Below are 27,877 nucleotides of genomic sequence, written 5' to 3'. Positions count from 1 at the left end.
CAATGACTTGAGGGCTGTCCTTCAAGAAGAGTGGGACGCCATTCCTCCGCAGACAATAACTCCATGATGACTAGCAGCTAGCGTCGTTATCAGCAGTAATTGATGCTCAAGGCAACATGACAAGATATTGAGACATTGACAAGTTTGGGGGGTATACCCACCACTGGTTTTGGCTTTTGTTTCAATAAATTGTTTGAGATGAGATCATCTAAATTTCAACCAAAATATAATTCTCCAAAACTTTTTGTGAGTAGTGCATGTACTTTTCGGAGCCCCAACTCTAAATGAGCGAGGTCACGAGACGAGCTGCTAACATCTGTCACATGTGAATGTTTCTGCTACTAGATAAAATGATTATGGGGCAGATATTGGGGTTTTTTTTTTACTTCCTGTTAGATTTTTATGTCGAAAAAAAACTACTGTGAACCTCGCCCCTTAGTGGCTGGTAACAAAGAACAATAGAAAGCGCTGCTTAACTTTGTGTGAATGTTTGCTGCTTTGGCAGGAGACTTTTTTTTTTTTTCTTATTAATCCTCATTGATCTCTATTTACTGTTGACTTCAGCTTTCTGCTGATCATTGTGAAAAGTTTAGGAGAAATTTGTGAATTTCTCACGATAAAATCATACGACCCACAACCGTCCACAAATCATGGTCCAAGTATGAGCCACGATGCAAGGACTGGCTGTGGTCTCTTGCCCCGAATTAGACCGGTTGAACTATGCCTACGAGGCTGTCGAGGACGTGTGAGGAGACTTCCTGGCAGTAGATGCATTGCAGTCCATACTTGGACTGTAATATACCGACGTCTGAATTCATCCTAAATTAAAAAGGGCATCGTCTGACAAGCCGTAAAATCATACTGATAACCTGAATTCGACAGGTTGACCTATGCCTATGAGGCTGTCGAGGATGTGTGAGGAGACCTGCCGGCAATCGATACTTTGCAGTCCATATTTTGGCTGTAATATACAGATGCCTGAATTTGTCCTAAATGAAAAAGGGCATCATCTGATCTGTAAAAATCATACTGATGACCTGAATTCGACAGGTTGACCTATGCGAGTGTCGAGGACGTGTGAGGAGACCTGCCGGCAGTAGATGCATCACGGTCCATACTTGGACTGCAATATACCGTCTGAATTCATCCTAAATGAAAAAGGGCATTGTTTGACAATCCATAAAATCATACTGATGACCTGAATTCAATAGATTGACCTATGCCTATGAGGCTGTCGAGAACGTGTGAGGAGACCTCCCGGCAGTAAATATATCGCAGTCCATGTTCAGGCTGTAATATACAGACGTCTGAATTTGTCCTAAATGAAAAAGGGCATCATCTGATAATTCGTAAAAATCATACTGATGACCTGAATTCGACAGGTTGACCTATGCCTATGAGGCTGTCGAGGATGTGTGAGGAGACCCGCTGGCAGTAGATGCATCACGGTCCTTACTTGGGCTGTAATATATAGACATCTGAATTCTTCCTAAATGAAAAAAGGGGACATCCTCTAACAATCCGTAAAAATCATACTGATGACCTGAATTCGACAGATTGACCTATGCCTGAGGCTGTCTAGACGTGTGAGGAGACCCGCCAGCAGTAGATGCATTATGGTCCCTACTTGGACTGTAATGTACAGACGTCTGATTTTTTGTCCTAAATGGAAAAGGGCATAATCTGACAATCCGTAAAAATCATACTGATGACCTGAATTCGACATTGACCTATAAGGCTGTTGAGGTCGTGTGAGGAGACCTGCCGGCAGTAAATGCATTGGAGTCCATACTCGGATCGTAATATACAGATGTCTGAATTCGACATAAATGAAATAAACGTCTTCTGACAATCCATAAAATCATACTGATGGAGTCAATCAGTTCAGACCATTATCATATGTGTTGGAGACAATCAAGGCCAGGACAAGGGTTTGGCTGAATAGTTTGCTGCCTAGGGCGTTATTGCCCCATATGTTTTTTTTTTTCTTTTACAATGGGTAGGGCCACATCTGAATACACTGGGGATCCACCCTGGACTTTAAGTGCTGAAAGAGTGTATTTAAGGATGTTTACGTTCACGGCGGAGAAAAAAATAATAATTCTATCATTTCAGAGGAAGCGTCTCAACAATGGTATCTTTTTTGGCAGAGCAAAGAGTAAATCCGAAACCAGAAGGCATCTAAGCAAGGAAGTTTGTTAATCAAGAGTGTCTCGCTTACCATACATATTACGCTCTGCTTCATAAATCAACATAGACCCAAACTCTTGTAAATTCAAGCTAAATGGCTCCATTGTAGAGACCGAAAAAATGCCAACCGGAGCAGAGAAGCAGCTGTAGGTGTGACATAGGGTTCATGAGGTCTTCTACCACATATGAAGGTGCTAGTCTTAGAAATGGTAAATGGGAACCCTCTAATCTAATTTTGTATTTGGTCTCAAGACCTTTCAATTTGCCTCCAGTTGAGACCAGAAAGAGACTTGACGCAAATGTCCATCCCCTATCTTTGTAGTCTCGGTCAATCGGTATTGCTGAAAGGGATCATATGAATTTTAATTCCCCTCATTGGTCTAGCAGTAAGCTTCTTGTTTAGGGTGCAAAAAGTCCCAGGTTCGAATCCTGGACGGAGCCCATGGACTCTGTTGGCCTGCAGACAATTGGTTGGTCCAATCCTCCATGATGACTACATGTGTTCATTGGAGGAATAGCCCAGGTGGGATTATATGAAGTGACACATTGGACGGAAGTCCATTCAGAAGAGCCATCTCAAGGCCACTTTCATTTTTATAATTTTTTTTTAAAAAAAAAAAGGTTGTTGCAAGATTCATCCGTAGGTTGGGCGATAACTTGCTGATTGGCAGGTGTCCCGCACTGATTGACAGATCGGGGAATTTTTGTCCCCGTTACAAGACAGTGCTGCGGATCAGAAGCCATTCGTTCCTTTTTGGGGCTACCGGAAAGAAAGGAGGATTGAGCGGTGGCCGAGCATGAGCACTACTACTTTATGCTAGGGATAAAAGTTGCCCATTCTGCTGATCGCTCCTGGTCTCCACACAGTCGAACTGTGTATCGGTGATTATTTCTTTTAAAGGGGTTGTACACTATTAGAACAACTTCTTCTGATTCCACAAGTTTCCCCCAGGTAAAATAAAAAAAGCCAATACTCCTCTCCCGTACCGGTGCCGCAGCTTGCTGTGCCAGGGCTCGTGGGTTGTGACGTCATGTAAGACCTGCATCCAATGAGCACCTGGTTTGTTCTCCCCGCTTTTAGACCAAGCGAACAGTCAAAAGGAAGTGAGCGCAGCCACAGCACTCACTTCCTGTTGATTAACTCGTTTGGTCCAAAGGCGGGAAAAAGGAAGATGGCACTGATTGGGCACGGGGCTCATGTGACACCTAGGTCTTCATGGGGGCTGTATAAACAAACAATAGTGGGATGATTTTAATAGTAAAGAATTATCTTGGGCGCATTTGCTACAATAGGAGTTAGGAGTGAAAAAGTTATTTAATATATGTTGATTTCTGGTGTTTGGTCGTTTCTTGATTCATTTACAATTTGTGATAACATTTCTTGACTCAACCTAAAGGATTACTGACCTCATAAATCCAATAGCCATCATAGCCCTTTTTATTTTAACCAGGCTATCTGCCAAAATCAGGGTTTTTTTTTGGGGGGGGTGGGTCAGGGGAATCTGATTTATAATGCAGACTGACTGGGGGGATAATTAAATGAATATATTGGTTAGCAGGCGGATATTACTCCAGCCATGAGCTCAGAATGACCTGTAAGTATGGAAGGAGGCTTGGCAGCACGGTGCCTACTTGGTTTTCCTACCTCTTACTTTGCCTTAGTAATCAGATTTTTCCAGACAATACATAGTGTAATTAATCTGGCTTTAAGCTCAGCGTGAACTGTAGGGATGGAAGGAGGCTTGACAGCACGGTGCCTACTTGATTTCCATACCTCTTACTTTTCCTTAGTACAGTAATCAGATTTTTCTAGACAATACATAGTTACATAGTGTAATTACTCTAGCTTTGAGCTCAGCGTGAACTGTAGGTATGGATGGAGACTTGACAGCACAGTGCCTACTTGGTTTCCCTACCTCTTACTTTGCCTTAGTAGTCAGATTTTTCTAGAAATTACATAGTTACATAGTGTAATTACTCCGGCTTTGCGCACAGCGTGAACTGTAGGGATGGAAGGAAGCTTGGCAGCACAGTGCCCACTTGATTTCCTTACCTCTTACTTTGCCTTAGTAATCAGATTTTTCTAGAAATTACATAGTTACATAGTGTAATTTCTAGAAAAATCTGATTACTAAGGCAAAGAGGTAGTGAAACCAAGTAGGCTCTGGATATATGGATATTACTCCGGCCTTGAGCTGGATATTACTCCGGCCTTGAGCTGGATATTACTCCGGCCTTGAGCTGGATATTACTCCGGCCTTGAGCTGGATATTACTCCGGCCTTGAGCTGGATATTACTCCGGCCTTGAGCTGGATATTACTCCGGCCTTGAGCTGGATATTACTCCGGGTTTGAGCTGGATATTACTCCGGCCTTGAGCTGGATATTACTCCGGCCTTGAGCTCAGTGTGAACTATAGGTATGGAAGGAAGCTTGGCAGCACAGTGCCTACTTGGTTTCCTTACCTCTTACTTTGCCTTAGTAATCAGATTTTTCTAGAAATTACATAGTTATAGTATAATTTCTAGAATAATCTGATTACTAAGGCAAAGTAAGAGGTAGGGAAGCAAAGTAGGCACCGTGCTGCGGATATTACTCCAGCCTTGAGATCAGTGTGAACTATAGGTATAGAAGAAGGCTTTGTAGCACAGTACCCACTTGACTTCCCCACCTGTTACTTTTGCCTTAGTAATCAGATTTTTATAGGAATGTATATGCAATTTTTTATTACCTCTGTAACTATTACTGTCATACTTGTGCGATATGTTACCCCAATATTTGGGATACCCCATTGTGAAGTATCACCCTTAGCAATGGACAGTCATATATCAGTGAATGTATTTTTTTTTTATTTTATTTTTAATAATCCCGAATACTCACATTTATGTTATATATTTTCACACCATGTGCTTTGTTGTATGGTGTTGAAATTTCTTTCCCTCTGGTTAATTTCAGCGCTCATCTGAGAAGCTGAACAATGAAGGCAGCTTGTTCCCTTACGAAATCAATGGTAAGTTTTTTTTTATAAAGAAACATAAGCAGAGGGGGTTTTTTTTCTTCTTTAAATTCCAGGAAAAGCAAGGTGTCCAAAAAAAAAAATCCTTTTCTGTTGCAAATCAGATGCAAGGGGAGAAATTTGCTTTTAAATTGTGGTTTGGGAGTCCGCTGGTTCAAACTGGTCCGAGAACAATGCCCCCAAAATCAAGGACTGACGGTGATTTTATGGTTGTAAAAGGCTTTGCATAATAAACCCCGGACTGCACCAGCGGCTGGAAGAGACGGGCGACACATTTTGTCCCATCCGTCTGATATTTCAATGGACCAGATAAGTGTCAGCAGAGACTCCCAGACACAAAGCAAAATCCCTTCCAAATAGTCAGAACGCCCGGAGTGATGAAATAATTTGTTACTTCTGTTTTTTTTTTGTTTTTACTTAATACATGAGGAAGTTTTAAGGGTTGATTTTCTTTTTTTGTTTAATTTGGTCATCTTAATAAAGACCACAAATATGAGGTATACAACAGAACAGATACTACAATCATAGAAATGAGCATGCATTATGTTATGTACAGTCCTTTGGGTTTTGGTTCCCTAGTTGTCCCCTGAGATGCCCTAACTGTCATCTTATGTACAGCCTTCCCTGAATGTCCCACTGGGTACGGGCTCCCCTGGATATGTTCCACTGGGTACTGGCTCCCCTGGATATGTTCCACTGGGTACTGGCTCCCCTGAATGTTCCACTGGGTACTGGCTCCCCTGGATATGTTCCACTGGGTACTGGCTCCCCTGGATATGTTCCACTGGGTACGGGCTCCCCTGGATATATCCCACTGGGTACGGGCTCCCCTGGATATGTCCCACTGGGTACGGGCTCCCCTGGATATATCCCACTGGGTACGGGCTCCCCTGGATATATCCCACTGGGTACGGGCTCCCCTGGATATATCCCACTGGGTACGGGCTCCCCTGGATATATCCCACTGGGTACGGGCTATCCTGGATATGTCCCACTGGGTTAAGGGCTCTCTTGAATATGTCCCACTGGGTACGGGCTCTCTTGGATATGTCCCACTGGGTACGGGCTCCCCTGGATATATCCCACTGGGTACGGGCTCCCCTGGATATGTCCCACTGGGTACGGGCTCCCCTGGATATATCCCACTTGGTACGGGCTATCCTGGATATGTCCCACTGGGTTAAGGGCTCTCTTGAATATGTCCCACTGGGTACGGGCTCTCTTGGATATATCCCACTGGGTGCGGGCTCCCCTGGATATGTCCCACTGGGTACGGGCTCCCCTGGATATGTCCCACTGGGTACGGGCTCCCCTGGATATGTCCCACTGGGTACGGGCTCCCCTGGATATGTCCCACTGGGTACGGGCTCCCCTGGATATGTCCCACTGGGTACGGGCTCCCCTGGATATGTCCCACTGGGTACGGGCTCCCCTGGATATATCCCACTGGGTACGGGCTATCCTGGATATGTCCCACTGGGTTAAGGGCTCTCTTGAATATGTCCCACTGGGTACGGGCTCTCTTGGATATGTCCCACTGGGTACGGGCTCTCTTGGATATGTCCCACTGGGTACGGGCTCTCTTGGATATGTCCCACTGGGTACGGGCTCTCCTGGATATGTCCCACTGGGTACGGGCTCTCCTGGATATGTCCCACTGGGTACGGGCTCTCCTGGATATGTCCCACTGGGTACGGGCTCTCCTGGATATGTCCCACTGGGTACGGGCTCTCCTGGATATGTCCCACTGGGTACGGGCTCTCCTGGATATGTCCCACTGGGTACGGGCTCTCCTGGATATGTCGCACTGGGTACGGGCTCTCCTGGATATGTCGCACTGGGTACGGGCTCTCCTGGATATGTCGCACTGTGTACGGGCTCTCCTGGATATGTCGCACTGTGTACGGGCTCTCCTGGATATGTTGCACTGGGTACGGGCTCTCCGGGATGTGTCCCACTGCGTACGGGCTCCCCTGGATATATCCCACTGGGCACAGGCTCTCCTGGATATGGCCCACTGGGTACCGGCTCCCCTGGATGTGGCCCACTGGGTACGGGCTCTCCTGGATATGGAACATTGGGTATGGGCTCTCTTGGATGTGTCCCACTAGGTACGGGCTCTCCTGGATATGTCCCACTGGGTACGGGGCTCCCCTGGATATCTCCCACTGGGTAGGGCTCTCCTGGGTGTGTTCCGTTGGGTACGGGCTCTCCCGGAGATGTCCCCACCGGGTACGGGCTCTCCCGGAGATGTCCCCACCGGGTACGGGCTCTCCCGGAGATGTCCCCACCGGGTACGGGCTCTCCCGGAGATGTCCCCACCGGGTACGGGCTCTCCCGGAGATGTCCCCACCGGGTACGGGCTCTCCCGGAGATGTCCCCACCGGGTACGGGCTCTCCCGGAGATGTCCCCACCGGGTACGGGCTCTCCCGGAGATGCCCCCACCGGGTACGGGCTCTCCCGGAGATGCCCCCACCGGGTACGGGCTCTCCCGGAGATGCCCCCACCGGGTACGGGCTCCCCTGGATATGTCCCCACCGGGCACGGGCGCCCCTGGATATGTCCTAAATTGACTGGGTTTTTTTTTTATTTTATCTTTTGTTTTTGTTTCTTTTTTTTTAAATTCCTGAAAGCTTTTTGGGTTATTTTTAAAATAACTTTGGTCATCTTTGATTTATTTCTGTCCATATATTGCAGATTGCTTAGTGGGGAAAGTCTTACAACATGATGGTTTGATAAAGCCAAAACGAATAGTTTCACAGGGAAAAACGTTCTATTCTTTTGAGAATTCCCCTTTTTTCAGCCTCTTGTGTTATTTGAGTCGCCTCGTGCGGAGCGTTATCTGTCTGCTCGGCAGTTTCCCATCACTAAAAATAAATCTGCCTGTACTGATATGACTGTGCCGTTACCTGTCCGTTCCACCCTAAGCTTTGTTTTATGTAATACTTGACTTTTTCAGAATGAGACTATTGTTTTAATGTTTTTTTTTTCTTTTTTTTTTCTTTTATCCCCCCTCCCTTCTATTTTTTGTCTTCTTTTTCTAACAGAGCACAGTCACTGGAAAGTGATCGACAGGGCTTGTCCAGTCCAGGCTGAAGTGAACAAGAATAGGTTCTTCTCTTTCCCCATGTGCCCCTTCACCACTGGCACTCCCGGCAGTTTTAGTCTACAATGGCAGAACGAATCCTCAAATCAGGCGTTGGTATCGGGTTGGATAAACAAACTTAACCTCAATGACAGCCTTGGCCAGCCACTGGCTCCCCCTACGAAAAGACACTGCAGGTCATTGTCTGAGCCAGATGAACTGTCTCGCTGTCGATCCCCCTGGAAACCTGGCAATTCCAAAGTCTGGACTCCAGTGTCAAAAAGACGATGCAACAGCGGTGGCAGTGCCACTTTACAGCGCTGCAACAGTCACGGCAGCGCCACCTTGCAGAGAAGCACAAGCGTCAGCCTGCCTCAGAATGCCCCGTCTATAAACAACAATATCTTCACAGTCCCCACCTGTAACACGTCCCCCGTCCCAAGGCCTTCTTCTGCCAGCAGCGGCTTTGTGGACAGTAGCGAAGGAAGCACAAATTCATGCGTCCGCTGGAACTCGGGAGGTTCTTGCGACTTCAACCCAAGAAGGCGCCTATCTCTGTCTCAGGAGCACATCACAGAACCTGGAGATATTTTGCCTTCCGCAAACAGCACTCCAACATCTACCCCGGAGATGAGGAGGCGCCAAGGATTGCTAAGGTGCCGGTCCCAGCCGTGCGTGTTAAACGAGAGGAAAACCAGACTAAAGCGGAGGCGCGATGAAGACGTCCGGTGGAATCGTCCTTCTCTAGATTTCTTTAAAATGACACGGGTAAGTGTTTGTTACCACTCTGGGGCAATGACATGACCAAAGATCGAATTATTTCAATGCTACATGAGACTCGCACGTTGTGGTTTCCAAAGCTTGGAAGATGCAAGTCAATCACATCCACATGGTCCAAAATTGACGAGACGCGCATGTCTTGATTTCCAAAGCTTGGAAGTTTCAAGTCAATCACAACCACATGGTCCAAAATTGTCTTGAGACTCGCACGTTGTAGTTTTCCAAAGCTTGGAAGTTGCATGTCAATCACATCCACATGGTCCAAAATGGACGAGACGCGCATGTCTTGGTTTCCAAAGCTTGGAAGTTGCAAGTCAATCACAACCACATGGTTCAAAATGGACGAGACGCGCATGTCTTGGTTTCCAAAGCTTGGAAGTTGCAAGTCAATCACAACCACATGGTTCAAAATTGACTTGAGACTCGCTAGTCTTGGTTTCGTCAGCTTGGATGTCGCAATTCGATCACATCCACTTTTATTATTTAGCATCGCGAAATTGTGACCTTTGGCCATGGTCAATGCTGCCATGTATCTTTTGAGTATATTTCAATGAGAAATAATTTTATTATAGTGCCATTTATTATATGGCGCTTTACATGTGAAAAGGGGCGTATGTAATAAAAACAAGTACAATACTCATGACCAATACAAGGCACAGCCTGGTACAGGAGGAGAGAACCCTGCCCAAGAGGGCAGTATTAATGGAACCTATCATGCCGTTATTTGATATTAATCCTCCCCCAATGTGTTTTAAGTAATGCAGTGTGCATCACTGACATGGTTTTTAAAAACAAATTCCATGTATTTATCTTAAATAAGGACTTTATGTGCTTAAGTGAATACAGCACATACCTTAGGTTTCAGTCATAGGGGTGGAGCTTTTGCTGGGATCAGTCACTCACTCAAGTTAAAGCACAAATCTTTTTCAACTTAGTCACGTCCCAGAATTGTAATTGGTAAGACCACAGGTCCTTCAACATCACTTCTTTGCTGAGCTCCGCCCATTACGGTCACATGATCGTGACATCAGCACAGGTCCTGCACAACTCCTTCTCTTCTGATTATCACAGGTCCTTCAACATCAGTTCTCTGTTGAGCTCTGCCCATTACGGGCACATCATCGTGACATCAGCACAGGTCCTGCACAACCCCTTCTCTTCTGATTATCACAGGTCCTTCAACATCAGTTCTTTGTTGAGCTCCGCCCATTACGGTCACATGATCGTGACATCAGCACAGGTCCTGCACAACCCCTTCTCTTCTGATTATCACAGGTCCTTCAACATCAGTTCTCTGTTGAGCTCTGCCCATTACGGGCACATCATCGTGACATCAGCACAGGTCCTGCACAACCCCTTCTCTTCTGATTATCACAGGTCCTTCAACATCAGTTCTTTGTTGAGCTCCGCCCATTACGGTCACATCATCGTGACATCAGCACAGGTCCTGCACAACCACTTCTCTTCTGATTATCACAGGTCTTCAACATCAATTCTCTGTTGAGCTCCGCCCATTACGGTCACATCATCGTGAGATCAGCACAGGTCCTGCACAACCACTTCTCTTCTGATTATCACAGGTCCTTCAACATCAGTTCTCTGTTGAGCTTCGCCCATTGTTGTCACATAATCGTGACATCAGCGCAGGTCCTTCACCACCTCTTCTTGGAGAAGTGGTGGTAAAGGACCTGTGCCAATGTCACAATCATGTGACCGTAATGGGTGGAGCTCAGCAGAGAAGTGATACTGAAAAACCTGTAGTATTAAGCAGAAGAGAAATGGTTGTGCAGGACCTGTCCTGATCTCAATCATGTGACCAGAATGGGTTGGAGCTCAGCAGAGAAGGGATATTGAAGGATCTGTGGTAATCAGCGAAAGAGACATGGATGAGCAGGACCTGTGCTGATGTCACAATATTGTGACCGTAATGGGTGGAGCTCAGCAGAGAAGTGATGGTGAAGGACCTGTGGTGTAATCAATTACCATGCTTGGGACGGGACTATGTTAAAAAAAAAAAAAATAAAAAAAATCATGCCTGAGCTTGAATGACCATGACTGATCCCAGCAAAATGACCTCTATGACTGAAACCTAAGGTATGTGCTGCAGTCACCCAAGCATATAAAGTCTTTTTGTTAAATACATGTTTTTTTTGTTTTTTTTAAAACCACATTAGTGATGCACATTGCATCATTTAAAACACATTGGGGCAGTTTAATATAAAAAAAAAACCTACATGACAGGTTCCCTTTAAGTGCTATTTTCCAGCTATCTTGGACCATGTAGTCCTTAACTTCACCACCCAACTTTTCATTAGAAGTATCTTTTTATGTTTGCAAGTCCTGAATGGAAATGACGTATGGTGGGATACTTAAGGATAATTCTGTTTCTTCCAACTTGGTGGGAAGATATGACCGCATTGTTATGGAACTTTCTTTTTCTTGCCCATTTTATCTGGGTCTAAGGAGGAGCTGTGGGAAGATGGGAAGCGTTGCCATTCATAACGCTCAGTTCAGGAAATGTAAGAAAGCTTAGGACGGATGCACAAGTCAGCTCTATCTTGGAACGTTCTCTCCAACCAAAGAATGTTATTATTTCAGCAGAAGTGTTGAACTCTTCGATGGGAAGGTCCACCCCTTGAAGGAACTTGTTGTATATCAGGGACCTTCAAAAATAGCAAATCACTGATATTATTGCATTTCCATGAGCTATAGGGAAGTTCCTCTGAAATAGTGCACTCTGTACTCTACTAAGATGGACAACCATGAACTATGCCTTAGCAGTGGGTTGGTATTGAAAAATTATTCCCCGTGACTTTAGGTTGATGGGCCTTCCTATTTAAAGATCTGTCACTTCCTTAAAGGGAACCTGTCACCACTTTTTCGGCCTATAAGCTGCGGCCACCACCACCAGGCTCTTATATACAGCATTCTAACATGCTGTATATAAGAGCCCAGGCTGGGGGTATAACATAAAAAACACTTTATAATACTTACCTAACGATCGCACGGTGGGCCTTATGGGCGTCTCTGTTGTCCGGTGCCGGCACCGCCTCTTCGTCCTCTTTCTGAAGCCTGGGTGCATGACGCGGATACGTCCTACACACTCGTCGGTCCTGCGTAGGCGCACTACAATACTTTGATCTGCACTACTCAGGACCTGAATGCCAGCGAGTGTGTATGACATCGGACCCGTCATGCACCGCGGCTAGAGAAGAACAAAGATGGCCAAAAGAGGCGGCGCCAGCACCGGACAAAGGAGACCCCCATAAGGCCCACCGTGCGACCGTTAGGTAAGTATTATAAAGTGTTTTTTTATGTTATTCTCCCGGCTTGGGCTCTTATATAGGAGTCTTATAGGAGTCCGATGGTGGTGGCCGCAGCTTATAGGCCAAAAAAGTGGAGACAGGTTCCCTTTAAATGATTTGTATAAATCCCTGACCACCTCTAATTCTGTTGCCCTTTTCCATTTTGAGCTGCGTCACTCCGTTACAGAGATATTCACATTTGTTTCTTCTGGAGCACTGTATGTGAAATCTCTGCTCGCAGTCCAACAGGGTGTGTCTTCAGAGTCTTCTTTGGAGTGTGGTTGCTTTCACTCCTCCTTTCCAGACGCTGAAAAATATTGATAAACTGCTAGATCAGCTGCCAAACTGCAATTGGCACCGTCTAGGAGGGCAAGGGAAAAGCATAAACCCGCTGAGAAGACTCTAAGGAAACACCCACTTGGTCTGCAATTAGAAATTTGCCGTACTGCGCTCCGAAGCAACAAATAAGAGTATCTCTGAAATGGAGCGACATAACGCAAAACGGAAAAGACCGGAATAAATAGGGGCTCTCAGGGATATTTACAAGGTATTTGATGCAATTTATTTTTTTAAAGTCATTGGTCCTCTTTAACTTTGACTTTTTACCTGCATTCGGTTGAGGCTCTTGGCAGGTTGAATCAACTTTAGATAGCAGTTGCCTAAATGCTCGTTTGACCAACAGCATTTTTTGGCGATTACCTCCAGTACATGAGCATGCCCAGTTTGGCTTTCACTAGTGTTCTCCATGGGGAGAAGTAAGGAAGTCTCTCCTTGGGAAAAAATAGGATTGGGCATGTTGACAACCAACAGCCTATTTATTTTTTTCCTATATTTGCCAACAAGAAAGGTTTGGACAACCCCTATACCCATAAGATGTCCTGCTGATTCTACTGAAATTTTCAGATTTGGTCAACATTGATCTCGTGTGGCCACCTTAGGGAATATATGTAGATCGAGTTCTCTAGGACACTTGTGTGGGCGATGAGGGGCTCCTTTAGGTGCTTAGCATGGTCGTTTGTTTTGCGGATGATGGTAGCATGTATGGTTTCTGATCCTCACTGGAAAACCTATTCAAAACAGTTGAGGATATAAGTGGAAACTTCTGACATGAGCTCATACGTTGTCCTCACAGGACTGGAGAATGAATCCATTCCTCTGCCTCTTGGATACACGTTCAGTGAGTTACACGCTGAAAATAGTGATTATGTAGGAAAGTCCCTTTCTCAGGCAGTAGAGCAGCGTGCCAAGAGCCGCATAACTCACCCACAAGTCTCCGTTGCTTTATCCTATCCGGTCCTAGTCTTCTCTCCCATGTGGCGGATGATTCTGAGTTTCCCAGCTCTGAACTTGTCCAAACTTGACCGATATTAATTTAGATTTCACGTAACCTTCACCTTGTTTACTACACATACCCATGGACGACATTTATTAATTCCGTCTCCATAGCGTAAACTTGGTGTAGGCAGGGTGAAGACGTGCCAAATTTATCAGCGGCCCATGTCGTGGGATTCATTTAGCACTTCTTGCTGCAAGTTAACCCTTTGAAACTGTTCGTAAGGCTTACTGTAGCCTATTTAAAGCATTTTTGGGGACTAAAAAAATGGATGACCTTCTTTATCCGATCTAGGGGGGATGGGTTACTTGGCACCTCTACGATCAGCTTTTTGCAGGTCCCGCCATGGTTGGCTGTACAGAGTATATGGCGCATGAAAAGCAAGATCTCTGCACACTGTGTAGTTGCTGTTCCCAATCATTGCAGCTCAGCTTCCATTGAAGTGAATGGGAGGTGAGTTCTAGTACCACCCAAGAACGGCCACTACACAGTGTGTGGAGCCCACTCGAAACAGATCGGGGAGGATGCCAGGTTTCGAACACCCAAGGGTCTAAGAATAGGTCATCATTTAAATAAAAAAAAAATTCTCATGCCCATAATAATTTTTATTTTTTTTAGATCTTCTACATTTTAGCAATTTAAGTTGTCCATTGCTCACGTAAGGATAACATGTTGTCCCCATCTCTAGTCACAGTCACAGTAAGTGTTTGCTCCTCACTTAATAGCAGCATGGAGTCCCCCTGTCCGCTCTCGGACAGTGACTGATACGCTTTCTAAGTCAGGAAACTGGCAATGGTCCTCGTTCGTCAGCTTTCCCATGACTGCTCTAGTATCTAAAAATGTCCACCAAGTGTCCGGGGGGGAAGCAACTTGCAGATTTCCAGGGAACTCATAGCAAATGCTACAGATGGGGGGTAAAATCCGAAGTCAAGCTAAGGCTTTCCAGCTCCGGTGGTGACAATGATTTCTACTTGTGTTTTGATTGATCGTTCAATAGGAAGCATCCAAAGAAGTCAGAATAAGTGAAGAGTTTTTGTTTGACCTTTGGAGACATCTAGAATACTATAGGGGGTCTACCAGTGAGGTCTCTTCCTTACACCCATTAGACCCCCATACACGTTGGATGTGTATTGGGGTCTTCTCAACTTTTCAATGTCGGTGGAGAGAAGGATTGGGCTGTTGGCAGTCCAATGTCCGAATCTCTTGTTTTTGAAGAACATGTACCACTGCCAGAGAGGAATCTGGCAGCTGATTTCTGCTCCTCTCCCCCCCCCCCCCCATTGAAAACATCTGAACGGCTCATGTATTTTTCAGAAGAGATAGCTGTCAGCCATATTAATCTTCATACAACAGCTGTCTTATGTGGGTGGCCATCTTTAGACTACAGTCGTCCGATTTTGGCAAGACTAGCCGCCCATCTGTGTATTTAAAGAGTTTGGCCACTCACTACTTTAATATTGATGGCCTATCCTTAGGATAGGTCATCAGTGTCTGATCAGAATTGATCTTACACCCAGCACCCCCTCCGATCAGCTGCCTTCGGTCCCAATGGCTGCAAATGGTCAGAAATGCCCGTCTTATAATGGCTGTGGCTGAGTACTACACATCAGACTATTATTCAGTAGGAGGCGAATGTGCAGTATCCGGTCATGGCTGCTATCAGGGGTAGCTTTGGAACTAAGCATTTCTGGTTGACTGCTGCTGCCGCCGAAACTTAGAGCGAGCGCAACAGATCAGCAGAGATGTCGGACATGAACATGGTCTCTATTAATCTTGAATTTCCAAAGTCCATCAGGTCTTTCGGGAAGAAAGGTAACCTGGATTCCTACCAGATATAGGCTGAGATACCATGGATTGAATAAAATTTTATTTGCTGCCAGACAAACCACCTCCTAGGTTACGGCATCCATGGCGCCTCTTCTAAGAGGTAAGTCTTGGCACGATGTTGCGGCTTGTGTCGTGATGATGCGCTGTCCTACTAATCTGAAGAAGCGCCATGAAAGTGGGAAAGTAAATTGAGCTTCGTAGAACTTTGGTCCGGTAGCCACGGTCTGTGTATTGATACGGCTGCTGGACATCTTTTGCACAACTCTACTAACCGGAGGGTTGTTGACCACCAGAGGTGTTTCTTTAGCACCTGCCACAAGAAAACATGGATCAACCTGTGTCTAGATGTGGCGCTGGTTTTTATTGGAAGAAAGCAGCCTTGTTTTGTTTGGGTTTTTTTGGCTTCCCTAGGAGAACGCGGACTTTTACTCTTTCCCCAGGATTATAAATGAACCCAGTGTTGGAATTTTATTTCCGGAGCCTGATGACTGTGGTGAGGGGTTAATAGCCACCGTTCAGCTCCTCACCGATTTGCCTACTTGACATGAGTAAAATTCTACTTTGTGTAGGAAAATGTGAGGGTTTTTGCAGTTGGTACTCGCCACCTGTATCTTCAGCGAAATGTCAGCCAAGGTGCGGATCAAGTTTCAGGCCAAGACAGACAAACACGACCCTGTGAATGAAAGACGTTCATACTTTTTTTTTTTTTTCCAGCTAATGGTTTAGCGAAGCAAGAAAAAAAATCAGCTAATTTTTTAGACAGCTGTTTGACCTCTCCGGAAAATGTGGCGCCCCTTGTGGGATTTCTCCTCTTATCCAACATTTCTGAAGGTTTGAGAAGTTTCAGCTCCTTTTTTGTTTCTTAGCGGGGTAGCTCAGGCATGACTCTTCTTTCAGATGGTGACGGTTCACGTTTCGTCGCTCCGATGTTCACAACTGTTTTCCAGAATCTGAAAACTTATCTCTGTTCTCTGGGAAAAGTAGATGTCTTGTACTCGTTTTCGTTTTTTTTCCTAGCACGGATTATTCCTGCTTTCATGTTTTAATAGTCACAAGTAGTGAGTAGCGTTGCGGCAGAGTTAATGACCGCTTCTCGGCACAACTTTTGATTTAGTTTTTTCTTTTGTGTCAGTCTGATCATACTTTTGGAACGAAGATAAAATTTCTCTGATCGGTCTGCAGTGAAAACCCCAGACAAATCTATTCCTTCCCCTTTCCGTAAAGCTCACCCCATCTACAAATATCCAGGCTTGCCCGTCGTAAAAGGCAAGGATAGCCATTTTGAAGCCTCGGAATGGCACCTATAGAATTTAAAAGGCTCCTATGGGAATCAGTAGGATACAATTCTTAAAGGGAACGGGTCACCACTTTTTCGGCCTATAAGCTGCGGCCACCACGACTGGGCTCTTATATACAGCATTCTATCATGCTGTGTAGCACATAAAAACACTTTATAATACTCACCTAACAGTCGCGTTGTAGTGGATTCTAGTCAGATAGGCGTCTCCGTTCTCCGGTGTCAGCGCCACCTCTTTCGGCCTTCTTCGTCCTCCTTCTGTAGTTGCGGTGCATGACGCGTCCTTCGTCATGCACACTCGCCAACATTGAAGTCCTGCGCAGGCGCTCTTTGATGTGCCCTGAGCAGGGAAGATCAAAGCATTGTAGTGCATCTGCGCGGGATCGGCGAGTGTGTATGACGTAGGATGCGTCATGCACACAGGCTTCAGGAGGAGGACGAAGATAGCCGAAAGGAAGTGCCGGCATCGGAGAACGGAGACGCCCATCTGACTAGAATCTACCGAAGCGCAACCGTACCGTTAGGTGAGTATTATAAAGTGTTTTTTTTTTGTTTTTTTACACAGCGGCCTGGGCTTTTTGTACAGAATGTTAGAATGTTGTATATAAGAGCCGGTGGTGGCCGCAGCTTATTGGCCAAAAAAGTGGTGACAGGTTCTCTTTAAGTCATGCTTAATCCGTATAAGGGATCTGTCACTTGGCATAAATAGGTATTTTGTTTTACCTGGTGTAAATGCTGACGTTTTCCTGAATCTGGCAAGGTTTTTCTTTTGTTGCTGCGCCTCTCCGTTCCTGAGATGGCCTCCTCTTCCCGGTGTATAAATCTAGGCGTGGTCCTAAAAAAAAAGACTCATAGTGAAGAGCAGAGGACCACACCCATATGGCTAACAAGACTACATATACATACAGGGAAGAGGGGGCCATATCTCAAGAATGGAGAGGCACAGAAGAAAAAAAACTACGCCGGATTCAGGAAAACTGAAAAATTTACACTAGATAAAAAAATATATATGGTTGCGGCAAGTAATAGGCCCTCTTAAAGGGGTTGTCCATTAATTTTATATTCATGAAATTGGTAGATGGCAGAGCCACCAATAACAGATCCAGAAGCTTTCGGCTATAAACAGTCTACAAGACAACACAGCTCCATAACACTATTTAGAGGCCAAGTTCTGCTCTGTACTCTGTTTACATTGGCCTGCGAAGCTGATAACAGCTGATTGGTGGGGTGCCGGATGTCAGTCCCCCACCGGTCTTATATTGACAGAGTAGTACAAGGACAACCCCTTTAATACTCACATGGAGTGTGTTTTTGTAATGCTCACAGCCGGTGTAGGAGCAGCGATCGAGATTAATGTACCCACTAGACCACAGGGGGGACCCAGGCTTACCCTTTAGTGGGACGTGCTTAACTAAACTCGTACCGCAAGATATACGCCAGGTATCACTCCTGTGACAGTGAGCGGGACTGTGGCATCTGACCCCTAGAACAGGAGACTTACTCAGGTATGCATAGGTGCAGGTGCGATGGCTGGGGAAGACAGGCAGGTGGGTATGGACAGATATGGTGGCATGGCAGGGATAGATGGGTATGGGAAGGCAGGTACAGGTGACGGACACAGGGATAACGGGACAGAAGCACAGGAACCTGACAAACTAGCTAGCAAACTGGAGACTGACTTAAGGCGTTCTGCAGGCACCTCCCCTAATGGGAGAGTGCATTAAATACATAGTGCCTCACCAGCCTTACAGTGAGATGAATTTCCTGGAAATAGCGCTCCGTTACAAACTAGGTGCGTCCCCAGCCAGAAGAGAGGATGGCAGCACATGTGGACAACCGACAGGGTGCTGGTGAGCCTGAGACCAAGCGGTGGCGGTAAGTCTCACCAGCACTACAGTTTTGGTGACATTTTGAACTTTAAGCGGCATCAAACAATCCCTAAATAATTTTTTTATTTTATTTTTTAACGGAGGTCGAGTGATCAAGTCCGGATGTATTTGTATTGGAGACGTGCTGCCTGATAAAGGCAAGATACAATTATCACGCATGAATATGCCGATTTTGGCCTAAGCTGACAGTTATTCTTTTATTCTCTTTAGTTAGGTGGCGGGTGTGTGTAAACTGCGCTGTGAAATGAGAGGACGGCGTACTATATAGTATAGTAAAAGATCTTTGACCCGGTGTTGGATATATATAGATCTCTACACACACATAAATGTCATCTCGTAAAAGCCGGTTGATATGGAAGGCAAAACCTCTTCTACCTTCACTAGTTATTTTAAAAATAAAAAAAAATGCGGTCCAAGCGATCCGGTCTTGACATAACTTGGTCGGCCACATTGGATATCACCCAAGTTTTTGGAAAACTGACAAAATGCAGTTTTGAATAGTCTTGTTGTTGCCTTGTAATGTTTCGTTATTGCACCCAGTGATCAATCACGGATATAATTTCAGAGTGAAGTGGTGTTTCCGGCCAAACTTGACTCTTTTGCAATAGAAAATGTACAGTCTCGAGACCTAGATATGGCTCTTCATGTTTTCAGGGGCCGATGACTCATTTCCAGAACGAGTGACCGATGATGACAGCGCGGTTGTGGTCTCTTGCATATGACAGCGGCTTGTAATCACTAAACTGGGACAATTATGCTAATGTAACGAGCCTGTCAGCTGTATTTAGCAGCATGTACTGCCCAGATCTCTAAAAAACAAAAAAAAAGTTCCGAAACACTGGCAGGAAATCAACCAAACTGTTCCCCCCCCTTTAAATTGGAACAACTTGCTTCGATGCACTAGAGGCAACAGGCGACCTCTAGAAGCACTACCTGTCTCGTGGTCAAAGTTGCCATGAAGATTCAGCCCTAAAGTTACTACATAGCCATAGGTTATTTGAAAACTTGCTAGGACCCCCACTGATTAGTAGAATGGGGCTTCTCTAGATAAACATTAAAGTCTCACATGACCTTTTAACACTTCGTAAAGGGTTTGTCCTGTGAACCATATTGATCACTGATCCCCAAGTTAGATGATAAATGTATCATTCCGGTGGTCTTTGCGACTGTGACCCTAACTGTTCTTGAGTGTGTAAATGGAGCATGTGCGACCACTAATATAAGCCGTGAATGGGTGAGTGGGGTCACACATGCTCAGTATTGCTTCAAGCTCACAATGGACCATGGAGGACCCTGTTCTTGTGATCGAAGGAGAGGAGCTGCATTTATTAAAGGGAACCTGTCATCAGAAATTTAGCTATAAAGCTAAAAGTTCCCCCCTCTGCAGCTCCTGGGCTGCATTCTAGGAAGCTTCCTATAGATTTTGTGTCACCTTTTATCCCAAAATAAACACTTTATAAACTGGTACCTTTTCGTATGTAAATTTCTTAATTTTCCATGTGGGCGGGCTGCCTGATGTACGTTGCTGTTCCTCCATCATATTTATGCCGCCCCCGAACGCTGAATTTGAAAGTTCAGGACACCGCCCCTGGGTGCCCGTGGTCCAGCGCATGCGCTGTTCCACTGTAGCGGTGCCGTGCACTGTGTGCACGTGCGACCGCTGTGACGCTTTGCGCGGTCACGAGGTTATGGGCGGCGCTGTTAGTGTCATCAGTAAGTGCCGCCCATAACCTCGTGACCTCGTGCTGAGCATGATGGGAAGGAGGGGACGTCCGGGCATCATTCCTCCATCGCTTGCGCATAACGCTGGAGGAATAGGGGAAAGTGCGGTCACGAGGTTATGGGCGGCACTTACTGATGACACTAACAGCGCCGCCCATAACCTCGTGCCCGCGCAAAGCGTCACAGCGGTCGCACGTGCACACAGTGCACGGCACCGCTACAGTGGAACAGCGCATGCGCTGGACCACGGGCACCCAGGGGCGGTGTCCTGAACTTTCAAATTCAGCGTTCGGGGACGGCATAAATATGATGGAGGAACAGCAACGTACATCAGACAGCCCGCCCACATGGAAAATTAAGAAATTTACATACGAAAAGGTACCAGTTTATAAAGTGTTTATTTTGGGATAAAAGGTGACACAAAATCTATAGGAAGCTTCCTAGAATGCAGCCCAGGAGCTGCAGAGGGGGGAACTTTTAGCTTTATAGCTAAATTTCTGATGACAGGTTCCCTTTAAATAGTAATATCTGAGAATACTTGTGTACTCAGTTGTCCTGTTTATTTCTTTACCTTGGTCTCGGTCTGACATTTAGAGTTAGCTTTGTTACATGGTGAACATTCAGATCTCTAACACATAGATGGCTTGAGTCAAAATGAGATTCATTCCTAGTAGGAGAAAAGTCCTGAACCGGGACACCCACTCACTTGGGGGGCAGTTCAGTCATTACATAGGAAGGTGCTATGGTGACAATTCAAGCAAACCACTCCTCATTACTTAAACATTTCCAAGTTTTCAATGGATTTGGGTATTAACCTTTGACCAAGTAGAGGTGGTCATCATCTTGAGCTTCATTTCAAACTTAATTATGTAACTGGTTGTAACCATCTAATTTTTATGTATTTTTTTATGCACTTTGACAGTGGGGTCAGAAAGGTGCTCTTGATTCTGGAAAGGCTTTGATGTGTTTTCGGGAGCATTTTTTAGAACAGGGCCACTTAATTCTTCACTGTCCTAACTCGTGGAACAGCTGCATTGTAGATGTGATGTGGCTTGGTCTTGAGCATACTGTACATGACCCTCTCTAGTGCATCTCAGTTGAGTTCCTGGTTGGTTAAGTGTTTTGGCTGACGAGCATGACAGTATGTGTTACATACCTGTTGAAAATATGTAGCATAGCCTAAGGATGGCCTACATGACATTGTTTCGGTGACCTTAAAATACTTAATATGAGTGTTAACAACTAAAATATTTTTAGGTGAAGGCCATAATTTATCTCCGCCAGTGAAGACCAAGTTAATTAAGAAATGCTCACCGGTGGTGAGGTTACAACCAAATATTTCACGACCAAGACAAGTAGGGTCGTAATGTTGGTGGCAACCTCAACTCTGCCAAGAATCTCTTAACTTCAGACAATTTCTTTAGTGTGTATTGCCTTTTTTTATTTTGCACTCCAAAAATCTGGCTACCCTTACCACTCTCAGGACTAATTTAGATAAGTTAGTAGTCTATTGGCAGTCTGAGAAGAAAAACAGTGAATCATCATGGCTGCCTTTGACATTCACAATTTGGTGCAATCAAAGAGACAGCTGTAATTGTTCTCATGAACCAGTTTCTACTCTTGCACAATTGGCCATCATGACTACGTGGTAGATTACATTTAATAAATTTCTTTCAAAATTTTCCTGAGAAATGTGGACTTTTATCTTGACAGTATGCGAATAGCTTTGATAGTCATTCTTTGTTATCTTGCGTATGACGGTTTTACTGGAAATCATATAATGTCCAATTATTGTAAGAGACGTTGGACTTTAGATGGCTTAGTCAATAATTGTCCACACCTTACTCAGAATCTAGAACAGTTTGACCTATACTGTACACCAAGCAAGAAATTTATTTTAAGATGTGAGATATGTGAATTTTTCATCGTACTTAAGACCTTCCGGAAAAGTGTGCAAAGTTGGCTCAGCTGAAACAGTTAAAATTTTCCAAAACTTGGCAATCTTAGAAGGTTCCCAGTGCTACGTAGTTGGGATGATGGGGAGTGGGTAGGGAATGGTTGTAAAGAATCTGTGGCTATAGTCAAATTTTCGGCAGCACACCGTGTACCATTTATGCCTTTTACGTCTGTAGCCAACTGGGTAAAGTTGGCAGGTATATTTTCTATCACCCCTTAGATATAGAGATGCCACCTTAGAAGGTTTGTGGTGCCATGTCTCTTTGAGGATGACAGGGATTGGTTGTAAAGAGGCTATGGCTAAAAAAAATTCTGTAGCACACCTCACATTCTATTTTTTCCAATCTCGTGTGATGCCAACTGGCTAAAGTTGGCAGGTATATTTTCTATTGCTCCTTAGATATAGTGATATCACCTTAGATTTGTGGGGACATGTCACTTAGGATTGGGGATTGAGGAGGGAACGGTTGTAAAGGGATGTGGCTACATTCAAACATTTTCGGCAACACTTTTCACATACCATTTTTGCCTATTTCGTGTGATGCCATCTGGCTAAAGTTGGCAGGTATATTTTCTGTCACCACTTAGATATAATGATACCACCTTAGACGGTTGCTGGTGCCACGATGCTTCGGAGATTTGGAAGGGATTGGTTGTAAAGAGGCTGTGGTTAAAATAATTTCTGTAGCACACCTCGCGTTCCATTTTTGCCTATCTCTTGTGATGCCAACTGGCTAAAGTTGGCAGTTATATTTTATATCACACCTTAAATATAGTGATGCCACCTTAGGTTTGTGGTTCCACGTCAATTAGGGATGATGGGGATTGGGCTGGGAATGGTTGTAAAGAGAGTTTGGCTACAGTCAAACATTTTCGGCTGCCCCCTTCACTTACCATTTTTGCCTATTTCGTGTAATGCTTAAGTTGGTAGGTATATTTTCTATCACCCCTTAGATATAGTGATGCCACCTTAGATGGTTGACGGTGTCACGTCGCTTAGGGGTGATGGGGATTAGGGAGGGAATGGTTGTAAAGAGGCTGTGGCTACAGGCAAAAATATTTGCCAACACACTTCGCGTACCATTTTTGGCCCATCATTTGTGTTGCCAACTGGCTAAACTTGGAAGGTATATTTTCTATCACCCCTTACTGATGCCATTCCATATGGACATAAGAGGCGCTCTATAAGTGGCCTTCGTTCTGGTAGACTTGGAGCCAAGCTTATGCTACATTTTGGGTAATTGGTCAAGTCTGGAAAAATGTGCGTCTGGCAGTGACTTCCACCAGCAATGTGTCATCATTTGTGAAGAACACCCCTTTAAATGAGACAAGAACCCTGACCGTAGACTATCAACGCCAACTCTTTGCTCCGGTATGGGCCTGAACAAGCCGCCATAAAGGAGCACTGGACTGGTATTGAAACTTTACTCTTACCACAACGTATGTTTATTTTCTGCCACCCTGGAAGGGAATGTGGGTCTTAATCCAGAGGCTGTTTGCCTGTAAATGGCTCGGAGAGCTCAAACCACTAAACCGAACTTCCTCTTCATTTCTGATTATTTGCAAAACACCAGCGTAGAACAAACAGTAATATGTTGCTATAGTAGCTTAGGTTTCGTTATGGTGTGCATGAAATAGAAGTTACTTCATAGAAGGAAAAAAAAAGGTTCCCTTAAAGGATATCGACACCTTTCGGTGGACGGATTCCTTTAACCTAAATGGATGTAGTTTGGGCTACAATAACATTTTTCACTTTGAGTTTCATTCAAAAATATTGCACTTTTTGCCTGTTTAGAACCTGTTTTCCTGCACGATGTGAGCCGTAGAATACATTAATGAAAATTCCGTCAGTAAGTCCCTTCTAATTGACTTTTTCGGAACAACTCTGTGCTGATGACCACCTCAAAGTTCTCGAGAAAGACTGACTGCACTCCCAAAATGCAGTCTGAACAGGTGCAAAACTGATCATGACAAACAAAAACACAGTTGCACTCTTAAATGCTAAAGCAATGAATGCAAGAATATAAATATGCATTACTGTTTAAGGAAATCTAGGAAAACTTGAGATATTTAGCATACAAAAATGTCCATTTTGATATTTGCCCAGTAGCCGCGTCAAGGCATATCTCGTTTACTGGGAACCTACACTAAACTGAAGGCTTTGTGTTACAAACCTCCATGTGTAAGGCCAAGTAGGAACCTACTATTAGAGAATAAAATCACCTATGGCTAATAGGGGAGGGGTGCACAGTCAGGGAGCATGACTCCATAATCTAGACAAAAAGACTGATTGCACTACTAAAATGCAGTCTGAACGGGTGTAAAACTGAACATTACGTACAAAAGAGTTGCACTTTGAAATGCTAAAGCATGCAAACAATGAATGCAAGAATATAGATAGGCATTACTGCTAAAGGAAGTCAAGGAAAAATTGAGTTATTTAGCATACAAAAATGGCCATTTCGATATGTACCCAGTTGCCACGTCAAGGCAGATCTTGTTTAGTGGGAACCTACACTAAACTGAATCCACTCTCTTTGGGTTACAAACCTTCTGTGAATGAGCATGTAGGAACCTGCTATTAGAGAATAAAATTACCTGTGGCTAATGGGGGTGGAGTGCACAGTCAGAGGGCATGACGCCATAATCTAGACATGGAGTGTGAACAGGGGTAAAACTGAACATGACATGCAAAAACAAACGTGTAGGTTTCTAGTAAACGAGATATGCCTTGACATGGCTACTGGGCAGATATTGAAATGGCCATTAGGTTCCCAGTAAATGAGATATGCCTTGATGTGGCTACTGTGCAGATATTGAAATGGCCATTAGGTTCCCAGTAAATGAGATGCCTTGATGTGGCTACTGGGCCAATATCGAAATGGCCATTAGGTTCCCAGTAAACGAGACATGCCTTGATGTGGCTACTGGGCAGATATCGAAATGGCCATTAGGTTCCCAGTAAACGAGACATGCCTTGATGTGGCTATTGGGCAGATATCGAAATGACCATTTTTGTATGCTAAAGATCTCAATTTTTTCCTAGATTTCCTTATAGAGTAATTCATATCTATATTCTTGCATTCATTATTTGCACGCTTTAGCATTTGAGTGCAGCTGTCTTTATTTTGTCACGACAAAGTTCTTGTCCTAAATCGGGACACAGCAGTTTAGTAAGACACACAAAAGTGAAACTTTCCCATTAGAACTAGCTCACTGATTGCTTCTGTGTTAACTCGTTCTGCAGCTGCCAACGTATGGGGAAATAATTTTCTTAAGAATCCATCATCAGAGTCGTCATTTATGACCCTAATCTACATTACAGTTGAGATGAACTTTGATGTGGTCATAAATCAGCACGGAGGAGTTTCGAAAAAGAAGAGTTTCCATTGAAAGCAGCTTGTTGACAGATTCTTAGTTAACTCAGGAAACAAAGACTCCAATCCATGAATGCTCTGCCATGTTTACGAAGAGTCGTGCATCTATAGGGTCAATTGTAAAGCTCATCACTCCCATAAGAACATTTTTTTTTTTCTTGGCACCCGATCAGTTGGACTCGCTTGACTTTTCTTTGTAGCATTACCTAATTCTTCTCCGCATGCATCAGCTTAGTGTTTAGATTCCATGAAGGAAACGCTGCGATGTCCGTGACCCAGAACATGTGAGATTTCCTTTTTATGCTTTCACAGAGCAAATGTCTGTGTTTATAATACAGAGACAGTCCTCGTAGCGGTATTTTTCTAATGACGAGCACAGTCCAAACACTGTCTTTATGGGGGTGAGAAGTTTAAGTTTTGCATGGACCTTAAATCAAGCTGCATAAAGAAGCTGTCTAAGCCGCATTCGACTCGAGACCTAAATAAAGTCGGATCGGACTGTACATGGTTATGGAATTTATAATGCAAAAACTATTTAGTGTTGCACAACGTTGAATCATCTGCAATATTGTAGATAATGTTGTACAGATGTGAAGAAAGTCTGTTTTGGGGTTAAGCAATATTTAAAGCAGAAATGGTATCTCACAATAGATTAGAAATTCAATTTATAGCCATTTTCACTTGCAGTACCACTTTTCGCCACCGTGAAAACTTTCCATACATACTAATGAAATGGCACCACCCTCGTAAATTTAGGCTGGATGTTTCAGAGACCGAGTCCTGAAATGATCACCTCTTAATCTGTTAGTAACATTAACAACTCTTGATATTCCAAAAGTGGTATGAAAGGTTTGCCAATTGCTAAAGTTACTAAGAAGCAGCTCTCGGCCCTTTCACCGAAAATCACTAAGAAGCAGCTCTCAGCCCTTTCACCGACACTGAAGACTGGCTGATAAATTTTGTCTAAGGCCAACTTCACACGTCCGAGTTTGAATCCATGTACAGATTCTTCTTCTTCTCTTAGTCTCCTATATATACCTATATATACCTCAGAGACTATTGAGTTCGGATTAAGAGACCTACGATCATCTGGAAATCGAAGTCCTCGAGAAGTCAGATTTAGTCTTTGGGAAGAACCCTGCTCAGCTGAGCTCTTCAATTCCATCATTCTAGCAATCGTTAGAGGGCTATTTAGTCTTGGAGAAGAGCAGTTGTCGGCAGAGTTTCTCATCAGTCATTTTACGATCGGTAGAGGCCTCTGTGGTCTTGTAATCGAACGCACTTGGACATGTAAAGCCAGCTTTAGTCTTCGGTAAGAACCATGCTGGGTTGAGTTCTTCTGTTCCATCGTTTTAATAATTGGAGGTTTCTTTAGTTTTGAAGAGCGGTTCTCGGCTAAGTGTTTCTGATCCATCATTTTTGCAATCGGTAGAGATCTCTCTAGCATTGGAGAACAGTTCTCCAATCAGTGCTTTGATTACATCGTAGTACAGATGTCTTTAGTCTCGGAAAAGGGCAGTTCTCAGCTAAGAGCTTCTGACCCATCATTTTGGCAGCGCTCGGCTGAACACTACAGTTCTATTGTTTTAGCAATCAGAGGTCTCGGAGCAGAGCAGTTCTCTAGTGAGCTGCTCTTTTGCATTGTTTTATCAATCAGTAGAGGTCTCTTTTCTCTGGAGATTGCAGTTCTTACATGAACCAGTTTTTACATGAACCGTGAAAGTTGGACATGTGAAGCCGGCTTTAGTCTTGGAGAAGAACCGTGATCTACTGAACTCTTTTGATCCATCGTTTTGGTGATCTGTAGAGGTCTTGAGCCTCGTAAAAGAGCAGTGCTTGGCTGAACACTACTGTTCCATCATTTTAGCAATCAGTAGAGGTGTCAAGTCTTGGTGCAGAGCAGTTCTTGAGTGCGCTCTCTTTTGCATTGTTTCATCAGTCAAGAGGTCTCTTTGTCTGGAAATTGTAGTCCGTACATGAATTGTGATACTTGGACATATGAAGCTGACTTTAGTCTTGGCGAAGAGCTGTGCTCAACTGAGCTCTTCTGATTCATAATTTTAGTAATTGTTAGAGGTCCTTTTAGCCCCACAGAAGAG

General features: G+C 44.4%; 1 protein-coding gene across 4 annotated transcripts in view; it reads left to right on the top strand.

Annotated features, from left to right (window-relative positions):
- Positions 1 to 27,877, top strand: part of FAM53A (family with sequence similarity 53 member A) — a 93,290-nt gene that overhangs the window by 38,762 nt on the left and 26,651 nt on the right. For all 4 annotated transcript variants that reach the window (XM_075332724.1, XM_075332722.1, XM_075332721.1 and 1 more), the window contains exons 3-4: positions 5,146 to 5,200; positions 8,255 to 9,060. In XM_075332724.1, the coding sequence (XP_075188839.1) occupies positions 5,146 to 5,200; positions 8,255 to 9,060 (861 nt within the window). The remainder of the gene's footprint in view (positions 1 to 5,145; positions 5,201 to 8,254; positions 9,061 to 27,877) is intronic.

The sequence above is a fragment of the Anomaloglossus baeobatrachus genome, chromosome 1 (genome assembly GCF_048569485.1).
Source record: "Anomaloglossus baeobatrachus isolate aAnoBae1 chromosome 1, aAnoBae1.hap1, whole genome shotgun sequence".
In the NCBI taxonomy this organism is placed as follows: domain Eukaryota; kingdom Metazoa; phylum Chordata; class Amphibia; order Anura; family Aromobatidae; genus Anomaloglossus; species Anomaloglossus baeobatrachus.
Note: the sequence above shows the minus strand (reverse complement) of the source record. Positions and strands in the feature narration are given on the sequence as shown.